The sequence below is a fragment of the Phalacrocorax carbo genome, chromosome 6 (genome assembly GCF_963921805.1).
Source record: "Phalacrocorax carbo chromosome 6, bPhaCar2.1, whole genome shotgun sequence".
NCBI lineage: Eukaryota > Metazoa > Chordata > Aves > Suliformes > Phalacrocoracidae > Phalacrocorax > Phalacrocorax carbo.
Genome location: NC_087518.1, coordinates 34,638,186 through 34,657,479, shown reverse-complemented (window position 1 = coordinate 34,657,479; position 19,294 = coordinate 34,638,186). Strand labels below are relative to the sequence as shown.

At 52.1% G+C, this 19,294-nt stretch overlaps 2 protein-coding genes across 7 annotated transcripts in view; both read right to left on the bottom strand.

The window, feature by feature from the left end:
* Positions 1 to 6,037, bottom strand: part of DNM3 (dynamin 3) — a 180,888-nt gene extending 174,851 nt beyond the window's left edge. For all 6 annotated transcript variants that reach the window (XM_064454643.1, XM_064454642.1, XM_064454640.1 and 3 more), the window contains exon 1: positions 5,835 to 6,037. In XM_064454643.1, coding sequence (XP_064310713.1) covers positions 5,835 to 5,980 — 146 coding nt within the window. In that variant the 5' untranslated portion in view covers positions 5,981 to 6,037. The remainder of the gene's footprint in view (positions 1 to 5,834) is intronic.
* Positions 6,038 to 13,486: 7,449 nt separating this feature from the next.
* On the bottom strand, positions 13,487 to 19,079 carry METTL13 (methyltransferase 13, eEF1A N-terminus and K55). Its single transcript, XM_064454636.1, has 8 exons — positions 18,871 to 19,079; positions 17,746 to 18,493; positions 16,808 to 17,007; positions 16,036 to 16,231; positions 15,656 to 15,799; positions 15,250 to 15,462; positions 14,746 to 14,877; positions 13,487 to 14,239 (listed from the first exon to the last, which is right to left on the bottom strand). Exons 1-8 carry the CDS (start codon positions 19,021 to 19,023, stop codon positions 13,965 to 13,967), a joined length of 2,061 nt encoding a protein of 686 aa, XP_064310706.1. The 5' UTR covers positions 19,024 to 19,079; the 3' UTR covers positions 13,487 to 13,964.
* Positions 19,080 to 19,294: the final 215 nt, after the last annotated feature.

Below are 19,294 nucleotides of genomic sequence, written 5' to 3'. Positions count from 1 at the left end.
AATCAGTGGCAGAGAAGAGAACAGTGTCTGTACTTCTCCTCTGCTGCAATCCGTATCAGCACCATTTCGTATGTTTACAGGTGAACGTCCAAACTATCTTATCATTAACATCTACTGATCTAAACCAGAAAGCCTTGTTTTCTATTTCATCTACAAAGGAAAATAACATGAACTTGAGACATTAGCAGGAGCAATGCCCATCAATAAACAGCAAGACAAGAAAGGTGCTTGTTATTTGTTGATTTCAACACTACAAAATCCCAAGTGTGGGCTCCTTCCTGAAGGCAATGAGTATCAGAATTCATAATGTTATACAAGAGCCTACAGAGTCAGACAATCTGTTGAATTTTCAGAAGCATCTCTGTATTAAGAATCAGGAAAGTTCATCTAAAGTTAAGTGGCCACCTATAGTCTGAAAACAAAAACAAAAAAAAGAAAAAAACCACACAAACCTCTTACTAAATGACTATTTGCTTTTAAAAATGGTCTGAGGTGAGCAGTCACCTTCAGTACCTTGATGGATTGAACCTCCAGTAACAACTGCCTCTGAATTTGTAGCACTGATACCTCAGAAGGCTCTCAAGACCAGACTGGCGTTTTTTCAAGGCTGCTTTTGGCAGAGTTTTGAGGTTTTTCTGCAGTCTAGGACTCAGTCTTCAAATCCTAAGCGTGTGTTCACTAAACCACTGCAATACCCAAATTGTACATAGTATGACGAAGTTACATTAAGACCATACGTATATGCATTCTCACAGGTACACTCTCCAAAAGTGTTAAGCGTTACTTATTGATTCAGCATTTCTGTGAACCGCTTGATATTCTGGCACTTAAGTTCAGTGTATAAGTCAGGGCTCCCTATACTATGACTCACTACAGAGTACAGTTTTTCTTAAAACAGAAGAAACGTTTTAATTGATGAAATTTAAATGCCAGAAATAAGAGATATGGATCCTCAAAGCAGTTTTAGAGGAAAACTTTTACTTTACATGGGGGTGGAAATCAGCATATTTGTTTGCATGTCTGTTTTTAACTACACATTTGCTTCACTTTGCATATATAAATTCTCAAGACTTAACATTAAAAAAAACCCACCTTAAAATCCCAATGGAGTTACATTTAAGGACAAAACTAGGCCATCTATATCCCATCTAAATGGCCAAGTTTGTTCTGCAACCTCTAAATGTAAAAACGTATTTGGAGAAGAAACCTAAATAAGCCACTGTCTCATTTACTGCTGCTTCTATTTAATAGAATACCCAGAAACAATTCTTGTTTTCAGTGCACCAGCATATTTTGATAACTAGACTAATACACTCAATACAGCTGTACAATGGCTTAATTAATCAGGAAAAGGAGTGGCTGGTTCTCATTTCCAGAAGATCCTTAAGATTACAAAAAAGAATACATAGCACCACATTTCAGTTTGGATCTCCGACCACTTCAATTTTTCACACCTATTTCACAAAAGAGAAGAATTCTCTGTAAAAAAGTTTTTCTGTCAATGACTGGTACCTAAAAGAATAAAATATCTGCACCAATTTTAACTATCCCTCCCCCAGGTATAGTTATCTAAGTACATGTCTACTTTCTCTGGATAAATTCTCTGCTTCAACAGCCACCAGATTTAAAGTCCTTTCTCTTCCCCTAATGACTCAACGTAGTCTTCACAGCCACCATCTCCAGCAAAAAAGAATGAGCTGAGTGCACAAGGAATTGTAATTTGAAAAAAAAATGTCATAATAGCTATACAACATGCAGTAGCCATGAGATCATCAAAAGCATCCTGGATCAAAAAGCTGTAAAGCTGTATTACAAAACCAGACCTCAAGCTCTTAAAAATGAAAGTGCTTGTTTGATTATGACTGACAGGCATATAATCAAGAGCTCACATCTCTTATAAAACAATTATTTGGCCACATGCAGTTTATATTATATTAAGTAGGGAAGGAAGTAAAGAGCTTTCAGCTTTGAAATCTAATTATTAGTTTCTCGCTATTTGTAAGAATAAAATAAGGTTCTGATTCAGATCTGGAGAAAGAGGCCTTGACAAGGTAGCTTGCAATCTGTGCCTTTAGTTATCCTAAAAGCCCATTTAGATATATGAAATAATAGAAAATGCTTTCTCTCCAAATACAGTTTCCAGGGATTGCTTCCTGCCCTTAGTTTTTCTTGTGAGTAACCCTATTATTATAAAAAGCAAGATGTTTAAAAAGCACAAACACCACATAAGGTCGTGGTCCTGTACTCATGTGTAGCAAGGCATAAGACCAGGCGAAGCACCTATTTCCCACTGGCAATCTGCTGGTATTAAATGTTTGACTCCCCTTTGCACTTTTGAATCTCTCCCACCAACTTCTACCAGAAGATCACACTAGACCCTTTGCTTCAAACACTGGCTCGGTATTTTAAGGGCACATTTACTTCTGTTACAAAGAGAAGCAGGTAAGAACATTTGGTCTTCAGACAATACCATTTCCTCCAACAAGTGCCATGAGCTCCAGTTCGGAACACATGAAGGTCTAACCCATAAATGGGAATGGCTCTTGTCCTCAGGTGCTCTCTGGAATCTCTGTTTCCATCTAAATAAAACCAGAATTCTGAGAGGAAACCCTTCGAACACAGACCTTGACTACCAAAAGCAGCAGACTCCTTATAAACAGAGGAGCAATAAGTGAAGAGCAAACTCTCCAAACACATTAGCAGATGCTAATCCAAATAGTAACAATAATGGCTACATTGGGAGACTTGACACTGGCCCAACTCCAGCCTTGTTCCAACCCAACATACAATGATCTAAATAGTGCTGGGCATCACACAATTCCTGGAGCAGGCAAACATGCAGGGTTCATCCCCATGCAGCACCAGAGCCAATGCTGATGAAACACACCATCTAATCCCAATATATTCACTGACTGTTGTTAGTAATTAAGGATGCTACATACACCTAAACAAGGCTTGGTTCTACCCTGGGGACAGCGATGGATACATGTCACTCAGCAGCTTCAGAAACAACAGGACTTGGATGCCACTACCAGACCATCTGCCAGCCCACAGAACTATGCCAGAGCCAGATCCCTCACGCTTCTGAAAAACTATGTCAACGCATAAACTAGATGGTGGGTAATGCAGTATAGCCCAACATGCTACCTGGGCAGTCAGGCTCCATAAAGGAGCTCCAACACTGATGTCATCTGCAAGCTAGAAAATAGGTTTCCTCTGTCCAAGTCATTCTCGCACAACCAAAGACCCCATGAAGGACTCAAGGAGGAACAATGGTCTAGTGGCTACAGGCAGCAGAGACTAACAATCTAATCCTAGAGTTAAGAACAACTTTACCAACCTCACTAGAGCTCCAATAACAAATACTCTGGTTATTAACCAACAGCATGTTTGTAGCAAGACCCTGCCCTCCATATGGAGGGTAGCATGCCTTCCTCTACCAACTACAGCTGTCCCTGAATAGAGGCAACCTCGAATGTCTCTCTAAAGGCTGAGAGTTCAAAATCTACTAATGATAATGATTCATGTGGTGTTAAAAAAAAAAAACAGCAAAAACACACACACACACACAAAACCAACATATAACAACAATGAAACACAAAAAACAAACCCAAAAACCAAAACAAAAACCCATGAGAATTAAGGCTCAAACTTCAGAGCAATGTTAGGTTGTTTTATTTTGATGTGAATTTCAAAGCTTTGTTACTATTAATGTTTACCCTGTGGTTAATCACGGATCATGCATGTACCACTAACAAAAAGAAGTGAGTGCAACATGTCTCTACAAGATGCGCTACCTCTAAAAGCCATATTAAAACAGATGTGGATGTAATAAACTTCTTGTTTGCAGAGAGCACCTTCGTTATCCGGTAAAACCAGGAATGTCCTATGGCTTACTAAGAGCCTTAGACAGTTTTGCCTGCTGATCTGACAAGCAAAATGCTCTTCAGTATCATGGATATTTATTAATCTGGTTCTGAGGGTTCACAATCAAGTTCTCACAGCTTGGCAAGTACACATCTGCTGACCACACATACTCACTCAGCCTGAAGGAAAGGCACGAGTAAAACAGTTGCTTAAGTCTCATGGAATAAGTTTGAAGTAATGCATTTTAATGTCACATTTGCAATAGGCTCCAAGCTTGCAAGTAGGGAGATACTACAGATCAGCTGCTGCTATGTCTCAAGAAGTGACTGCATAAAACAACGATGTGGAACTCTGAGGCCAGGTTGAACGAATCCAAATTCCAGATCCCGTGTGACAGAAACACTCTGGGGCTTCACAGTATCCTGTAAGCTCTTCTCTGAAGAGACCCTCTCACAATGTCCAGAGGCTGCATGGTGAGTAACTACGTGGGTGAAAAAAGTCATTCCCCTTAGCCTTTCTTCATAATTCTTCCAAGAAACGTCCATGTCTCACTTGTGCAGCTGGTTCCAGTCTCTTGTCCAAATGGGCCAGATCAGCACAAACCGATCACTTTCACCTCTTGCTCCAGGCAAGCTCATTCAGGCAGCAGGAGTGGAAGTATACTGTACTCAAAGGAACAGCTCTGCCTGTGGATCAGTTCCCTCTAGCACAGGAGCAAAACCAAGCATCTGGAGCAGTGACCTCTTCCATCAGCACAGCTGGATCCAGAGAAAGACATTCCCCCACACTCAGCCCCAACCCCAGGTGGGTGCCACCCCTGACAAGGCTTTTCCACAGAGACCAAAATATTCTCATTGACAAGAAAGATGAAGGTGCCTTTCCTCCTCAGCATGTGTTTTGCACAGCTTTGTCGGCACACTGATCAAAAAGTCAAAAGGTTACAAAAATACTTTTTAATTATTTGTTAGAAGAAAACTATAATAATTTGATGGCCAATAACAAGTTCTGAGTACCTCACTTGTGCTTTCTAAGCTTGAGAAACCAGCAGTACTGTCAACATCAGTAGTTACCTACAGTCTTCAAGTAGAAAGAAGTGGAAGAACTGACATTTAACACAGTACAAGTAAGTTCTGAAGTGGAGATAAAAAAACAACTGTACAGAATTTTTATATTGTATGTCAAGAGCTATCGCAGTCTGACACACAGACAGGTTGTGGATAGACACAGCATTTAATATCACCCTTAATGAAGACCTCCTCGCGTGGAAGTTCCCCAGTCGCTGACATATGAGAGTGCTTTTGATCCTATACGCAGACTAACGATTGCAGCTACGCTCCAAAACACCATCTCCCTCCAGAAGCCTGCACGCTGCTTGCAGTGAACGCGGCGGCACCTTTACGAAACGGCACGTGAAGTTCACATTTACCTCAGGAGGTCTGCAGAGACGTAGTCGGTCTGCCAAAAGGCCCACATGAACCATTAGGCTTCCCCTTCCTTCTTTCAGTAATTTTTAGAAAAGATGCTAATACCCCTACATGCATTAGGACGGCATGAAGCATAGCAAAGGGATGAGAACCGTCAACCGAGGAGACCCAGAACCTTCACCGTAACTAGGATTTGGGGCTTTTAGCACCATTTTTTCCCCCAGAAGGGAGTTAACCCCCCCGCACCGGGCACACGAACGGGCTCACACCGGAGCTGCGGCGGCTTCCCCACAGCGGGCCTGCCTCGCCGCCCCCGCGGCACCGGGGAAGGGGAAGAACGCCCCGAGCGCCCCCCCGCCGACTCATACCTCCCTGCTCGCCACCGGCCTCCCCCCGCCGCCACGGGGGTGAGAGCGGCGACCACGGGAACGGGTGTATGGGGGGGGGGGGGGCGCGGGGCAAACAACCGTTGGGAACAACGCGCCGGGGGGGGGGGGGGGGGGGGGGGGGGCGCTGAGGAGGCGTTCGCGCCCACCGCCTCACCTGGAGACGCAGTTCTCCAGCACGGAGCTCTTGCCGGCGCTCTGCCCACCCACCACCGCGATCTGCGGCAGGTCGAGCAGGCAGCTCTGGCCCAGCGCCGCGAAGGCGTCCTGCAGCCGGTTGACGAGCGGGATGAGCCCCTCCATCCCGCCACGCCGCACCGCACCGTCCCCTCCCGCCTCCTCTCCGCCGCTGACAGGTAACGGCCGCCGCACTGCGCATGCGTACCACCCCCGGGCCTGGGGGCGGGACCTCCGCGGAGAGGCCACGCCCCCGCCCGGTGCGGGCCGAGCTCCGGGGGTCCTCACCGCCCTCTCCGCGGTGACACCGGCCCAAGACACAGCTTGCAAAGAGCACCTGCGGGGTCTTCCCGGCGGCCTGGAGCCCCTGCTTGCCCTCTGTCCACTCTGCTCAACTCGAGCAGCTGGACGGGCTCATCCCCTTCACTTGGATGAGCTGGTTTCGGTGCTGGGACCTTTGGGCACGAAGACCAGTTTGCCCAGGTCCATGCACCGACCCACGGGACTGCTGTGCTGCCCCTCTCCCCCGAGAGCCACGACCCCGGCCGGCAACCCCATCCTGCTGGCAGAAAGGGCCGAGGCATCCTCCATGAGCCCCCAGTGCAGGGCTGTACCGCCCTCCAGCACCGGGGGGGATGGTCACATGCACTCTTCCTCTACGTCTTTGGCACCAAACTGGGATCAGGGCCAAACCAGGAGCACACAGAGGAGCTGGTTCCCGCTTGCCGGCACAGGACCTGGCAGACAGCTGGCTTCAGCACTTCCCGATCTGCTGAACAGGGCATTTTGGAGCAGTCCCAGTCGCTGAATTCCTCCCAGCTCCCACCCACGATGGGAACCGGAGCAGTGGAAACCATGATCCATCCCCTCAGCACCAACATTCAGCCACAGGCAGGTGCACTGCCAGGGTCAGGTTCACTGGAATGGTGTTGGGGCAGGCCTAAGAAGTTGGGTCCAGCAGGGCTGGTAGCAGGTGGGTGGTTCAGGAACTGGCTGGGAAGCAATAACAAGGCCTGAGCCACGTCATTGCAGTGGGTTCAATTAAAAATGCATACTGGGGCTGAGCTGAAAGCACAGGCGAACAACAGAAATGAGATTTATCTGTGATTACTGGCAGCAGTTGCAACACAAAAATATCCAAAACAGAGGCTTTGGAGTCCTGCAGCGATAAAAGTTATCCTCCGTATTAAACCAGACACCAGCCTCACTCGGCATGAAAAGCAAAACAAAAGGGAGCTGTGAACATCCCACAGGCTGACAGATACTAACGATCTGGAGGATTATCAAAACTTCTTGGCCAGAGTTCTCAATAAGTGTAAAAAATTACTCTCTATAACAGACTGACTTCTAACCCTGGAAACAAATGAACAGTTTGCTTTAGCTCTGGCTAAAACGTTTTTAATCAGCATAATGCAGAGACAGCTTCTCTAGCGGTGGCTTTGCTGCTACAGTTAGATCACCTCCCCAGCATCACAGCCTCTGGGAAAAGCCTTGCGATTATTTCTATCTAGATGGGGCCTGGGGGTTATTGACATAATTATGCCAATTAGCAGCATGATTATTTTTTTCCCTGCTCCTGAGTGAGCAGTTTATGCCAGGAGGCACTAGAGCAGCTGCCTGGCCTTCCTCCAGTTCATGGGTTTCTACTGAGGCTTGAAGTCAGGAAGAGCAATATCATGTCCTGGGCAAATCCACCCCATCTGGGCATCTGAGCAATTTGTGCTGCCCCAGTGAAATAATTAAGATCAGTAGAAGAACAGCCCGGTGACAGGATCACATCTCCACAAGAGATGAACAAAGACTAAAAAACGCACGATGACTCAGGAGCAACACTATGCACACCTTTATATGCATTCTTCTAGAGAAGCTGGCGGCTCATGGCTTAGACAGGTGTACTCTTCACTGGGTAAAAACCTAGCTGGATGGCTGAGCCCAGAGAGTTATGGTGAACAGAGCTAAATCCAGTTGGCAGCCAGTCACGAGCGGTGTGTCCCCCAGGGCTCAGTGTTGGGGCCGGTTCTGTTTAATATCTTTATGAATGACCTGGATGAGGGGATTGAGTGCACCCTCAGTAAGTTTGCAGGTGACACCAAATTGGGTGGGAGTATTGATCTGCTTGAGGGTAGGAAGGCTCTGCAGAGGGATCTGGACAGGCTGGATCAATGGGCCAGGGTCAACTGTATGATGTTTAACAAGGCCAAGTGCCGGGTCCTGCACTTTGGTCACAACAACCCCATGCAAACCTACAGGCTTGCGGAAGAGTGGCTGGAGAGTGGCCTGGCAGAAAAAGGCCTGGGGGTGCTCGTTGACAGCCGGCTGAACATGAGCCAGCGGTGTGCCCAGGTGGCCAAGAAGACCAACAGCATCCTGGCTTGTATCATCTATGATGACTCTATAAAATTAATAACCTCAGGAAGTGTCCTTTCCACTAGGTCCTTAAATTACACCTTTCTTTGCTTCCACAATTAACAAAAATAAAATAAGAAAATGTTTATGATTAGGAAAAGTTTGAATTATTACCCCAAGTCTGGGAAGTTTCCAAACCCGTCTGTTGAAGCTGAGTTAAAGCTGCCAAGCAACCACACTCACCCTGCAACTCCATCATTTACAAAAATCCACTCCCCCCACCCCAGAAAAAAGCAACAAGCAGCCAAGTATAGATTTCCCACCTCCTGGAAAAAAGCACAAACATCTTCATTATGCCTGCCCCTGTTATCACTAGGGTGCTCGTTTTTCCAACGGTTCCAAGAGAGCAGTGAAAAAGAGAGGAAGGGCACCTGAGCGTATCTTCAGGTCTCTGCTTTTTCTAACTGACTTCTCCAGGCAGCTTGTTCCAACCCCCCATGCAGAGCCCACCCTAGCTTTATGGATTTGTTGTCTCAGAGTGGCTAAATTAAAGGAAATAGGGATAGGACTAGCGGAGACAATTGCAAAGCTTCTTGTAATGTATAACAACTGCCCCCCCCCCAAAAAAAAAAAAAAAAAAAAGACAGACCCGAACCAGAATCAGAGGGCCATACAAGAAACCATTTTCCTGGAGAGCACCAGGTGCGATCCCTGAGGGCACAGCAGGAGCATAGAGCTGCATTGCTCATCGGTTAGCCAGGTAAACATGCCCTATTTTTACCCCTCCGTCGTGCCCCATGATATTTATCATTTCCTTTTGCCACATGCCAGGCTTGGCAAGGAGAGAAGACCTTCACCGAACACTTCTCCCCAGCACGGCGGGAAGGGTGCCCTGCTCCCCAGGGTGGCACGCCAGCCCCGCCGTCTCTGTCAGCATGGGCTGCTCACTTCCATTTGTCACCAAATGTCACTGCCTCCAGCATGGCCTGCCTAGGGCCCCCAGCCCTGCCAAAGCCCCCAGTGCATTTCAGATCAAGCCTACAGATAGCAAGTTTGTCCTGCCCTGGCTTCAAAAAAAAATATAAGGCAAAAATAAGCTGGTTTCAGGGCGCAGCTGTAGCATTTCAGCCCACAAACTTACCCATGGACACTTCTTCCTAACCAGGCAGCGTGACGTTAAAACTGAGAACATTTGGATCAGGTCCCCAGGCTGCTTTATAGACACACACCAATGCTATTCCCTTCTTGAAAAATGAGTTATATATAAACTACAAGAGAGATCTGCAGATGCCTGCAGTGAAGAACAAGGCACGCTCCCCTGCCAGGAGAGCAGACAGGACCCTGGGGGAGCAGAGCACAGATGAGGCTGCATCCTTCTCCCCTCCCCCAGAAAGCATTTAGAAGAGGCAGGCTCCTTCACACGATTGTCTTCTCTCCAGGGACCTTGCCCACCCCCCTGTTGGTTTAGATACAAACCCCGAGTCTTGCAGAGCTTTTCAGGCAGCTGATCGGCACAAAGCAGGAGGAGCTGTGGTCAAGGAGCCCCATGCACAGGGGAGCTCTCAAGTTCTCAGCAGCACCTGGCTCTGCAGTGCTGGCATGAACCTGCTGGTCAGCATTATGCCTGAGTATCTGCCAGGAGATCTCAGACCTTGAAGCTGCAAAAGATAGAATTAAAGGCAGTGAAAGAAAGCCAGAGTGGCTGTAGCATTTCCCCCTGTAAAGAGGCAGTGCCTTCCGCCTCTCCCCTGTAGCCTGTGACACAGCTGACTTGCAGATCGCAGGACAGTGACCTCCCAGTCCCTGTACCATCTGGCATGGTGGCCTCTCTCCTGTCCCGTGACCTTCAGCTGCATCCTTGAGTCAGGTGTGTCCAGACGCAGTGTAGAAAAAGGCCACCGTGCTGCACTGCAGACCACAGAGATGGTTCTCTGCAGCCCTGAGCAACCCAGGAAAGAGTCATACTTCCTCACTGCAGCCTGGCAGCACTCCTGCTTCCTTGGTCACAAAGCCAGGCAAGCCAAGTCCTTCCCTGAGGGAAGATTTCATGGACAAAACACTTCCCAGGCGCTTCCAATCTCAGGAACATGGCTGTGCAGCCCTTGCGGTGTTGTGACCCTGCCACTCATGGGCGGCAGCAGCATCCACAGCCAGTGGGACCAGGCTCACCCCAGCAGAGCTCTTCCCAGCTGGAGGGAATCAGCCTCAGTGCTCGGTCCCTGCAGCTTTTATTACTGCAAAATCTCTCCAGGTGCTTGACATACTTTCAGCTGGTGACAGTACGTCCCCCATCCACCTCCACCCTCTTCCCAAGAGTCCAACCACTTCCAGTCCTTCTGTAGAGCAGGGATCTAGGCTGTGACACCTGAGGAGGTTATACCATACGGGGTACATGTGTCACACCCCATTGCTGCCTGCTTTATAGCATCACTGTCTCGCCAGCTGCCTGGCCAGAGAGTCACCCTGGGCCAAAGAGCCTCCACTGCTGAGCCTGACCAGCTGTATCCCTCCACTCAAGATCAGGAAACCCAGGGCTGACCCATCAACTTTCAATGCCTTGCTCACTGGAGCAGCAGCAGGACACGGATGCAATGCTCCAAGATGGATTGGGACTGGACCAGACCAAAGCACCCCCAGCTGGCTGCAGCCTCATGCCTGAGCCATGTGGTGAGTTACACTGCCGTCTCTTTTTGTGCTGGGAAATCCAGAAAGGAAAAAAGTCAAAATCTCAAAGCCAGCAGAGGTTGCTAAGCGACAGCAGTGCTTGTTTCTATCCTGCCACTTACAGCATGCCTACGCTGCAAAGGAAGGAAGCAAGTAAGGGATGCAAACATGAGTATATTGCCAAAACACTCAACAGAAACACAGTTGCCAAACATGTACATTAGCTTCATGTTTTGGCTGCCAGGAGAGAAATATTTACTACACATCAATTATTCCATCCTCAGAGCATTTTACCTGCAGAGGAGGACTTCAGGTATTTGCAGCACTCATGAATTTGCCAATTTTCCAGCTGAAATGTATTTCCACACTAAACTCATAGGGCTGTCAGTAGCTGCAAGGACAGCTGCAATGAACTGAGATTTCATCCTTACGTTGTTTCTAATAGATGGCTTTTGTTTTTACACCAGGATGTGGCATTACCCAGCAGTTAGGAAGCACAACAGAAAGGCAGAACTGGACAAGGGAGGAATGAACTCAGCCTTTGTGTAAGCTCCTGGGGAAGAAAAGAGATGGTTTTGGTAAAATAAAGGGCACACACACAAACCTATGTCATTGGAATTATGTTAAGAATTGAAAACCAAGTTAAAAATAGACTAAATGCAGCACTGCTGATCCAGTTGAGAAATTTGTCGTCGCTAAGCTGGATGGATAACAGATAGCTCTTCTCTCAAGTTACTAGCGATAGGATGAGAGGAAATGGCCTCAAGTTGCATCAGGGGAGGCTTAGATTGGATATTAGGAAAATTTCTTTACTGAAAGAATGGTCAGGCATTGGAACAGGCTGCCAAGAGAGGTGGTAGAGTCACCATCCCTGGAGGTGTTCAAAAAACGTGTAGACGTGGCACTTCAGGGCATGGGGGTGTTGGGGTAATGGTTGGACTTGACGATCCTAGAGGTCTTTTCCAACCTTAATGATTCTATGATCTTTCAAAAAAGTGCTCATCACAGAGAAGCTTTAGAAACTAACTGCATGGGCACAGGCTGACTTCCACCCAGCTCAAGCTTCAGCTTTGTCTCTCCCATTGACCAGTGACCACATGCTGTCCTGAATGCACTACAGCCCAGAGGAGCGACTGGGTGGTGAGCAACATACACAGGGCACGCACCCACACTGCCATCCTTTATCTGAGGCAGGGAGCAGGCCAGCCCTGCTCTCGAGCACTTGGGAACCATCAAAAGCACTTATTTAAAAAAAAGTATCTGCTCCCTCTGCGTAGAAGCGGGCCAGCCCAGGGATAAAGTAGGGCACCAAATTGTCCCTCTGAGTGAAGGGGAATAAGGCAGGGAGCATCAGAGAAGTGATTTGAACAGAGTGGTTTCCAAAGCAGAACCTGCTAGCAAATTAAAATATAGCCACAGACACTGATCAGAAGGACGTGCTTGCTGTTGGCACAGCTGTAATAGTGCCTCCTGGGCACAAATAGCCCCACCTCCTGCATCAGTGCAGTGGCTGCAGTGCCCACCAGTTTAGGGGGTGAGAACCCTTGCAGTGCCGCTTCCATGGCCCCTGCGGGGCTGGGGAACTGCAAACCCTTGGGCTCATACACCCTTTTGCTTGGCTTTGAAACAAAGGAGGATTTCCCACAGGTGGAGGAGAGCTGGGTCCTGCTGAGGAAGGAAAGGCTGATGACAGGCAGCCCACCAACACCCTAGTGGGAGACGGTGCACGAGCTGCAAAGCTGGTGAGATGGCTCCAGCAGCAATGCTGAGATGTGGCTGCTGTTGCCTCCAAGCCAACGGCTAGGTCAGATCCCTCCTGGAGCTCCTTCTGGTGTGTTGTTACCACTCCGGGCTGTGAAAACATGGCTGGGGAGGGTTTGCTTTGGGAAGCAGCTGCCAGAAAGATGTCCTCACTCAGGGTACCAGTGATGGAAGGGAGCATGGGGTGAGCATCAGCGGCAAATCATCATGGTGCCTGAGCGTATTGTCACCTTGATGTCTGCATGCCGGTTGCTTTGGTACCACGTCTCAGACTCATTTTGGTACCAGCTGCTGCAGGGAAGAAAGACAAGCCCCCCCAGATGACTTCTAATCAATGTGAGAGCACCAGCAGGTTAGCTGCTCTGTAACCAGATGGGACACATGGCTCTTCAGCTAAACCTTGCAGGGAGGGACCAGACTTTGAAACCCTTGGGAGAGGCAACGTGAGCTGCCTGGGCAGCAATGAAGCGCCATGGGCAAGCCCTGATGGATATTTTCCTCCTGCCTTTTCATCCTGCAGGAAGGCTGACCTGCACCAGCTGGGTGAGCAGGTTGGTGTCCCCAGGGGTGCAAGCACAGGGTTGGATCCCTGCTGGCCCAGCAGGCAGGGGGAGAAGAAGGTTTGGGGGTCCAGGGCATTAGAGGTCCCAGTTCATAGTGATGATGACTGGAGGGAAGCAGAAGAGGGGCAGTCACATGGTTGGGTCCAGTTTGGGAAAGGCGAGTGGGGAGGGAACAGTGGGGTACAAGGGGCAGCTGCCTGCCCCCAGGATATGGCCTTGGGGAGTGGTGACCATACCTTTTGCAGGGGTGCTGGGTGCTCCAGAAATAAGCCTAGCAAAGCACTGCAGGCCTCAGAGCAGCCCTGAACACTTTATTTTCACAGCTCTTGGCCCACCCATACACATCCACAACCAGGCTTGGGGCAGGGCTGGGGCTCTGCACAGGTACCAGTGACCAGGGATGCTGGAGATGTGGGGAGAGGCAGCATCAGAGGGAAGGAGCCATGCTGGAGGGAAAGGGGACGGTCAGAGGGATGTTTTTCCCACAACAGGAAAGCAATGGGGACAGACCCAAACCCCCAGTCCCCCAGCACCTTCCTTGGCTCACCATCCCAATGCTGCCCCTTGGGCTGCACAGCCCTCCACGGTCCTGGACTTGCTCCCAAGGAGCCGTGCTGTGCAGAGCACCTCCCCATGCCAGTCCCATCCTTCAGGCAGACCCACGCCAGCACCAGTCCCCCAAGGGCAGCAGTCCCAGCCATGGGCACCCCACCACTGCGGGGTCACAGCACCCATGTGAGGACCTCTCTCTTGTTCAAATGGCATTGGAGACCCTCTCAGAGGATGTTGACAGCCTGCAGTATGTCCGCCAGCACGTACGAGCTGTCCCAGGGGCGCCCAAGCTGCCGCAGGGCCCCCTCCAGTGCCTGGGCACGTGCCGCCAGCTCTATGGGGTCCTGCTGGCCCTCGGGGCTGGGCTGGCAGAACAGGATCTCGTTGACCTCCCCTTCAATGCGGCGTGCGTAGAGCATTGGGAAGACCTCCCTGAGGGTGGCCAGGACAGACTCCTTCAGCTGGGCGTCACGGCACACCAAGTTGAGCACAAAAATTCCTGCAGGAGGATGAGAGGGATGGGAGTTCAGACCAGCCTGCGTACACCGCCTTGCTCCCTACCTCCCTGTGGGAACACAGCTGAATCAGTGCCACCCTGGTGCAAACGTCTCCCGCATGGCAGCACAAGTACTGGCATCTCCCAGTGCCCTTGGCCCAGCTCCACGTCCCTGCTGCTACATGGGTCGTGGGTGGCCACACAATCTGTTCCCAGGTACGGCCTACACCCTCTGTCTTCCTGCAACCTTTCTTGGCCCCCCGGGGATGTCTCAGCCTGCCTGACCCAGCAGTGCCGCAGGCCATCCGCTACACCCCGCTCCCTGCTGTCACAACACCCACTGAAACACCCGGATCTGGAACCATTCAGGAGCGGCCGATGCCATGCAGCAATCCCGGCTGCAGCTGCTATTCTCCAGGATGAGAAACGGTGGCACAGCACGATTACACAAAGCCCACACAGGACCAGCCAGTCCAGCTGCAGGGGCACCAATGGATGTCCCCTCTTACCTTCTGACTTGAGGATGGTTTTAACTTTCTGCAAGAAGGGCTTTTCCACAAAGGCCGGGGGTGGGCAGCTCATTCCCACTGCGAGGTCTTTGCTGTCCACATCGAACATGACGGCGTCGTACTGGGCTGGGGCTGCAGGAGGGCGGGCAGAGATTCGTTATCCCATGGGACAGGGGTGAACCACACATGGTGGGGAGGCAATGAATGGACACCCCCTCTGTCATGTTACAGATGCTACTCTCTCTCTCAGTGTTCCCCTTTCCAAATGAGAACGACAGCAGCAGCCCTTGGCACCGGGGGGCACAGCAGATCTAAGGTCCCCTGCACATGTTGGCAAGGACAGGCCTGGGAGCTGCAGAAACCTGGCAAGGCTGGACCTCATGATCTGTGGCAGGTGATGGGCAGGGACAGGAAACAGAGGGTGAAAGTGGCCCAGGACCCCGGTCCCCAGCATGTCACCCACTGGGCTTGATGGGGTGCGTGGGATGCTCCGCAAGAAGGTACCTTCAGCTGCCAGCTTGGCCACATAGTCCAAGCCATCGGAGATGTGCACCCGCATCCGGTCGCCCTGGGAGAAGCCAAACCAGCGTGTGGCCACCTCCAGCATGGAGGGGTCAATCTCCACCACAGTCATGCAGGCCTGCGAGAAGTAGTCGTGGACGAATAGGGGCAGGCTGCCCCCACCAAGCCCCACCACCAGCACCGCCAGCAGGGCTCCTGCCAAGAGAGTACCCAGTGAGCCACCAGGATGGCCACAGTCCCACTGCTCATCCCACCCGCCAACCTCCAAACTGCTTCAGGAAATGTACGTGGGGCATCTTGGCCAGGAAAGCCCTTGCCCAAGGACCTGGGGCATGGGGATACACGTGCACCTGTCCCCAACGCAGCCTCCCACTTCTGGCCTCGTCACCTGGGAGGGGGTCAGGGCCCCGCAGCAGGCAGAGCCCCGCAACCATGGCCCTGTGGTGCTCACAGCACAGGTAGCTCTTGTCGATGGCTGCAGGTGGCTCAGTGGGGCTGGGTTTCTTCTTGTCCTTTCTCCGTTTCTTCTGGCCTGAATGACAGGTGTCAACTGGTAAGGCTAGGTGGATGACAGGGGTGCTTTCTGACGACTAACCACCTCCAGCCCCTGTCACACCCACAAGGCAAGCAGCAGAGTGTAAAAACACTCCCATAGGTCCTCTGGGACAAGGCAGACAGGTCCCAGCAGGACCTCCTGTACCGATCTCGCTCTCTGCCACCCCAAAAAGTCACCCTTGGCCCCTGCCCCTTCCTGGCTGCCCCACATACCTGGGAGAGGCGTGGGAGCCAGGAGCCGAGCCTCTGACTGCACCACGTTCCTGTTGCGGAGGAAGATGAGGCGGCGGAAGTAGCAGGTGCCATCCCCTTTCACATCCTCCACAACGTACTCCCCGCTCAGGGGGCTGGTGTCATGGTGCTGCACTGTCCGCACCCCAATGTCCCCTCCCACAGACAGGAAGGGCACCTGCAGGGAGGACAGGGACTGGTGCAAGGAAGGAAAAGCTACAGGAACAGACCCTGGCATTCCTGCTGTCCTGACCACAGTGGACACAGTGCAGGAGCAGCAGGATATGCTGTAGGCAGGCCCCTGTACATGGCACACCAGGTCCCCCTCATACATGTGTTGGGGTATGGGGAAAAGACACCCCAAGAGTTCTTGCAAGAGCTGAGGTTTGGGGAGTTAGGCCAGGAAGAAGACAGATGAGACAGGAGAAGTTAATGCCAGGATTAAGAAGGGGCCAGATGCTCTCAGGGTTTCAGGATGCCTGGTTTTCTTGGGATGTTGGGTTTTGGAGGGCAAGGACTTCACAGTGAATCCTGCCATGCAGGCACCTCGTATCCTGCCTCCAAGCAAAGGCAGCCAGCTGGAAGGAAAACTGAGAGGATCTACACCTGAGGCCAGTCTCCTCCCCATCAAGGCAGCCAGCTCATGCACTGCAGCTTGGTCTCCCTTGGAGAAGACAGACTTGCTGCTGGTGATGAGCCAGCCTGGCCCCAGTTTTGGGGAAGCAAAGGAAGAGGGCCAGGCAGTGGGGCTCACCTGCTGCCGGGCAGGGAGGCCCGGCGGGGCCAGTTCCATCACCTTCCCTGACAGCTCTGCCTGGATGCCAGCCATGCCCTCGTAGTGCTGCTCCCTGTGCAGGGCCACAGTGACCAGGCGCCTGAAGCCCGCGCTGGCAGCCAGCTGCCTCCGCCCTTCCTCCGTCCCAAAGAGCCATTCGGTTTCTCTGCCCTGTGGGACTGCAGAAGGGTGTGCCATCAGCCTAGGCCAGTCACAGTCCCTGAGCGACCACCCCGGCCTCCAAAAGAGGAGCCACAGGGAATGGCAAGACATCACGAGGAGGCACCACTGCATGCCTAGAGCCATGCTCTGCAACTATCAAGAGAGCCAGGACCTTCCCCATTTTGGACAGGCTTATGCAGGAGACAAAAAACCACATCTCATAAGAAGGGGGCACCCAACAGCCTCAAGACCCGTCTCCAGGATGTGCCAAGCCCCAGTTTTGCAGGTGCACAGGGGGGGAACTCTGCTGATGGCAGAGCCCAGCATGTCTCCATGAGGTGCAAGCACAAAAGCAAAGTGCACCCCCAAGCAACCTGGCCCTGGCAAATCAGGATGCCCACGCAGACCAGTGACACCTTTCTGGCTGTGCCCACTGCACTCTGGCTTTATGCGGTGATGTGCTATGGCAGCTGTCACCAGCATCAAGGCAGGAATCACCACCTTGGAGGCAGGGCAGGCAGCATCCCTCTGCGGCCAGATGAGCATCCGCTCAGCCAGTGAGCTCTGTGCCAGATCTCTGCTTGCACCACCAGGCAAACACATGTCCCTCCGCAAAGCCAGGACTAAAACATCAACCGAACCCCACAGGTTATTCCCCTCTCTAGCCCCGACTGCAGCAGGGCCAGGATCGCTGGCCGTTTTACAGCTCCTGGCCAGAGCACCATCTCTTTGCAGGCAGTAGAGGCTGTACTCACTGATGAAGATGGCGAAGTGATTGTCCCGGGAAAGTTTCACCGAGGGGCTGTCAACCACATGCAGTGTGTAGCGAGGCCTCTCGCTCTCTTTGTCACACAGGTCCAGGGAAACCTGCTCCACGCAAGGGGTTTTGGTCAGCTGGCTGCAGAGCAGGGCATAATGCTGCCGATCCTTCACTGCTGCCACCAGCCGCTCCGCGCTCTCCACCCGCATCGGCTTGTCCTGTTCCTCAGGGCAGATCTCCAGGATCTGCGATGCTGAGCCAGGGATCTTCCTGAACTTTGTCATGACATAGACAAAGACAGGTAGGACAAACTGCTGTTTCTCCCTGCTGCTGGCCACCTGATGGACACGCACAACCCAGCCTTCCTGGGAGAAGTACTCCACTGCTTTCTTCAGCACGTGGGCTTGAGCCAAGGAGACACAGAGGTAGCGCCCTCCTAGCTGCAGGACCCGGTTGATCTCAGCAAACATCTTGTCCACCTTGGCTAGAGTGGCCTCCTCTTCATCAGTGAGGATGGCATCCAGTGTGCCTTTGTCCAGGACCACCTGGAAGTGGGCGTCAGGGAAGTCCATCTGAAGCACGTCCATCAGCAGGTAGCTCATCTTTGGCCTCTTGCTCCCGCTCCGCTCTTGCATCTGACGGATCACTGCATCGCTGATGTCAATGTTCACAATGTCCTCACACATCCCCAAGTCATACATCTGCTCGCTCAGCTCCGAGTTCCCGCAGCCTACCACCAGAACCTGGGGAGCAGCACAAGAGCAGTGTGACCATAAGAATGCCCTGGAAACATGCCCCGAAGTGTTTTATGAGCAAGTATCAGCCACAGCCACCAGCCTTCTGTGAAAGCCACACCCGCAAACCCACTCTCGGGGGCGCCGAGATAACGTTTCCACATAGAAAAGCCACACGGGCAGAGAAGCAATGCATCTCTTTTGGGGACGATGTGGATGCTTTAACGCCCGGAGCTCCCCGTCCGGGGCAACTCGCGGATCTCTCCCGTTCTCTTGCTCACGGGGGGCTTCGCACCGCCCGCGTCAGCGCGCGTTGGCGGTGTGAGGCGGGGCAGGGCGGCACAGAGCTCGCCGCCCAGGAGGAGGACGGCCCGGGGGAGGCTCACCTTATCGCGGGGCCGGACGTACTTGTGCAGGACAGGGCAGAGGTCCGGGAAGGCCCCGTACCACTCGAAGGGCCGCTGCCCGCGCTGCCGGAAGAACCGGTCCCAGTAGCGGGAGGACCCGAACTCCCCGGGGCGGCGGGGCAGCAGCTCCATGGCCCCGGCGCCGCTCCCGCCGCACGTGTCCCGGCAGCGCGCCGACTGCTTCCGGGTGCGCGGGCGGCCTGGCAGCCCATTGGCTGCTTCTCCCCCGCCGGCCACTTCCCATTGGCTCGCCGCGCAGGACGACGGCCCGGGCGCGCTCCCGGCAGGGGAGTCCGTCCCTTGGGGCGCAGCCGCCGCGGCCCCTGGGCTCGGTGCTCTGCGGTACGCGGGTCTGTGCCCTCTCCACAGCCAGAGAGGGCGGCAAAGAATGCCCGGGCACGGC

Coding starts and splice junctions, on each gene's coding strand:
- METTL13 (XM_064454636.1), bottom strand. CDS start 19,023: ATGGAGCTGCTGCCCCGCCGCCCCGGGGAGTTCGGGTCCTCCCGCTAC. Junction 18,494..18,870: donor ACGTCCGGCCCCGCGATAAG/GTGAGCCTCCCC, acceptor GCTGCTCCCCAG/GTTCTGGTGGTAGGCTGCGG. Junction 15,463..15,655: donor GGGCCCTGACCCCCTCCCAG/GTGACGAGGCCA, acceptor CTCTCTTGGCAG/GAGCCCTGCTGGCGGTGCTG.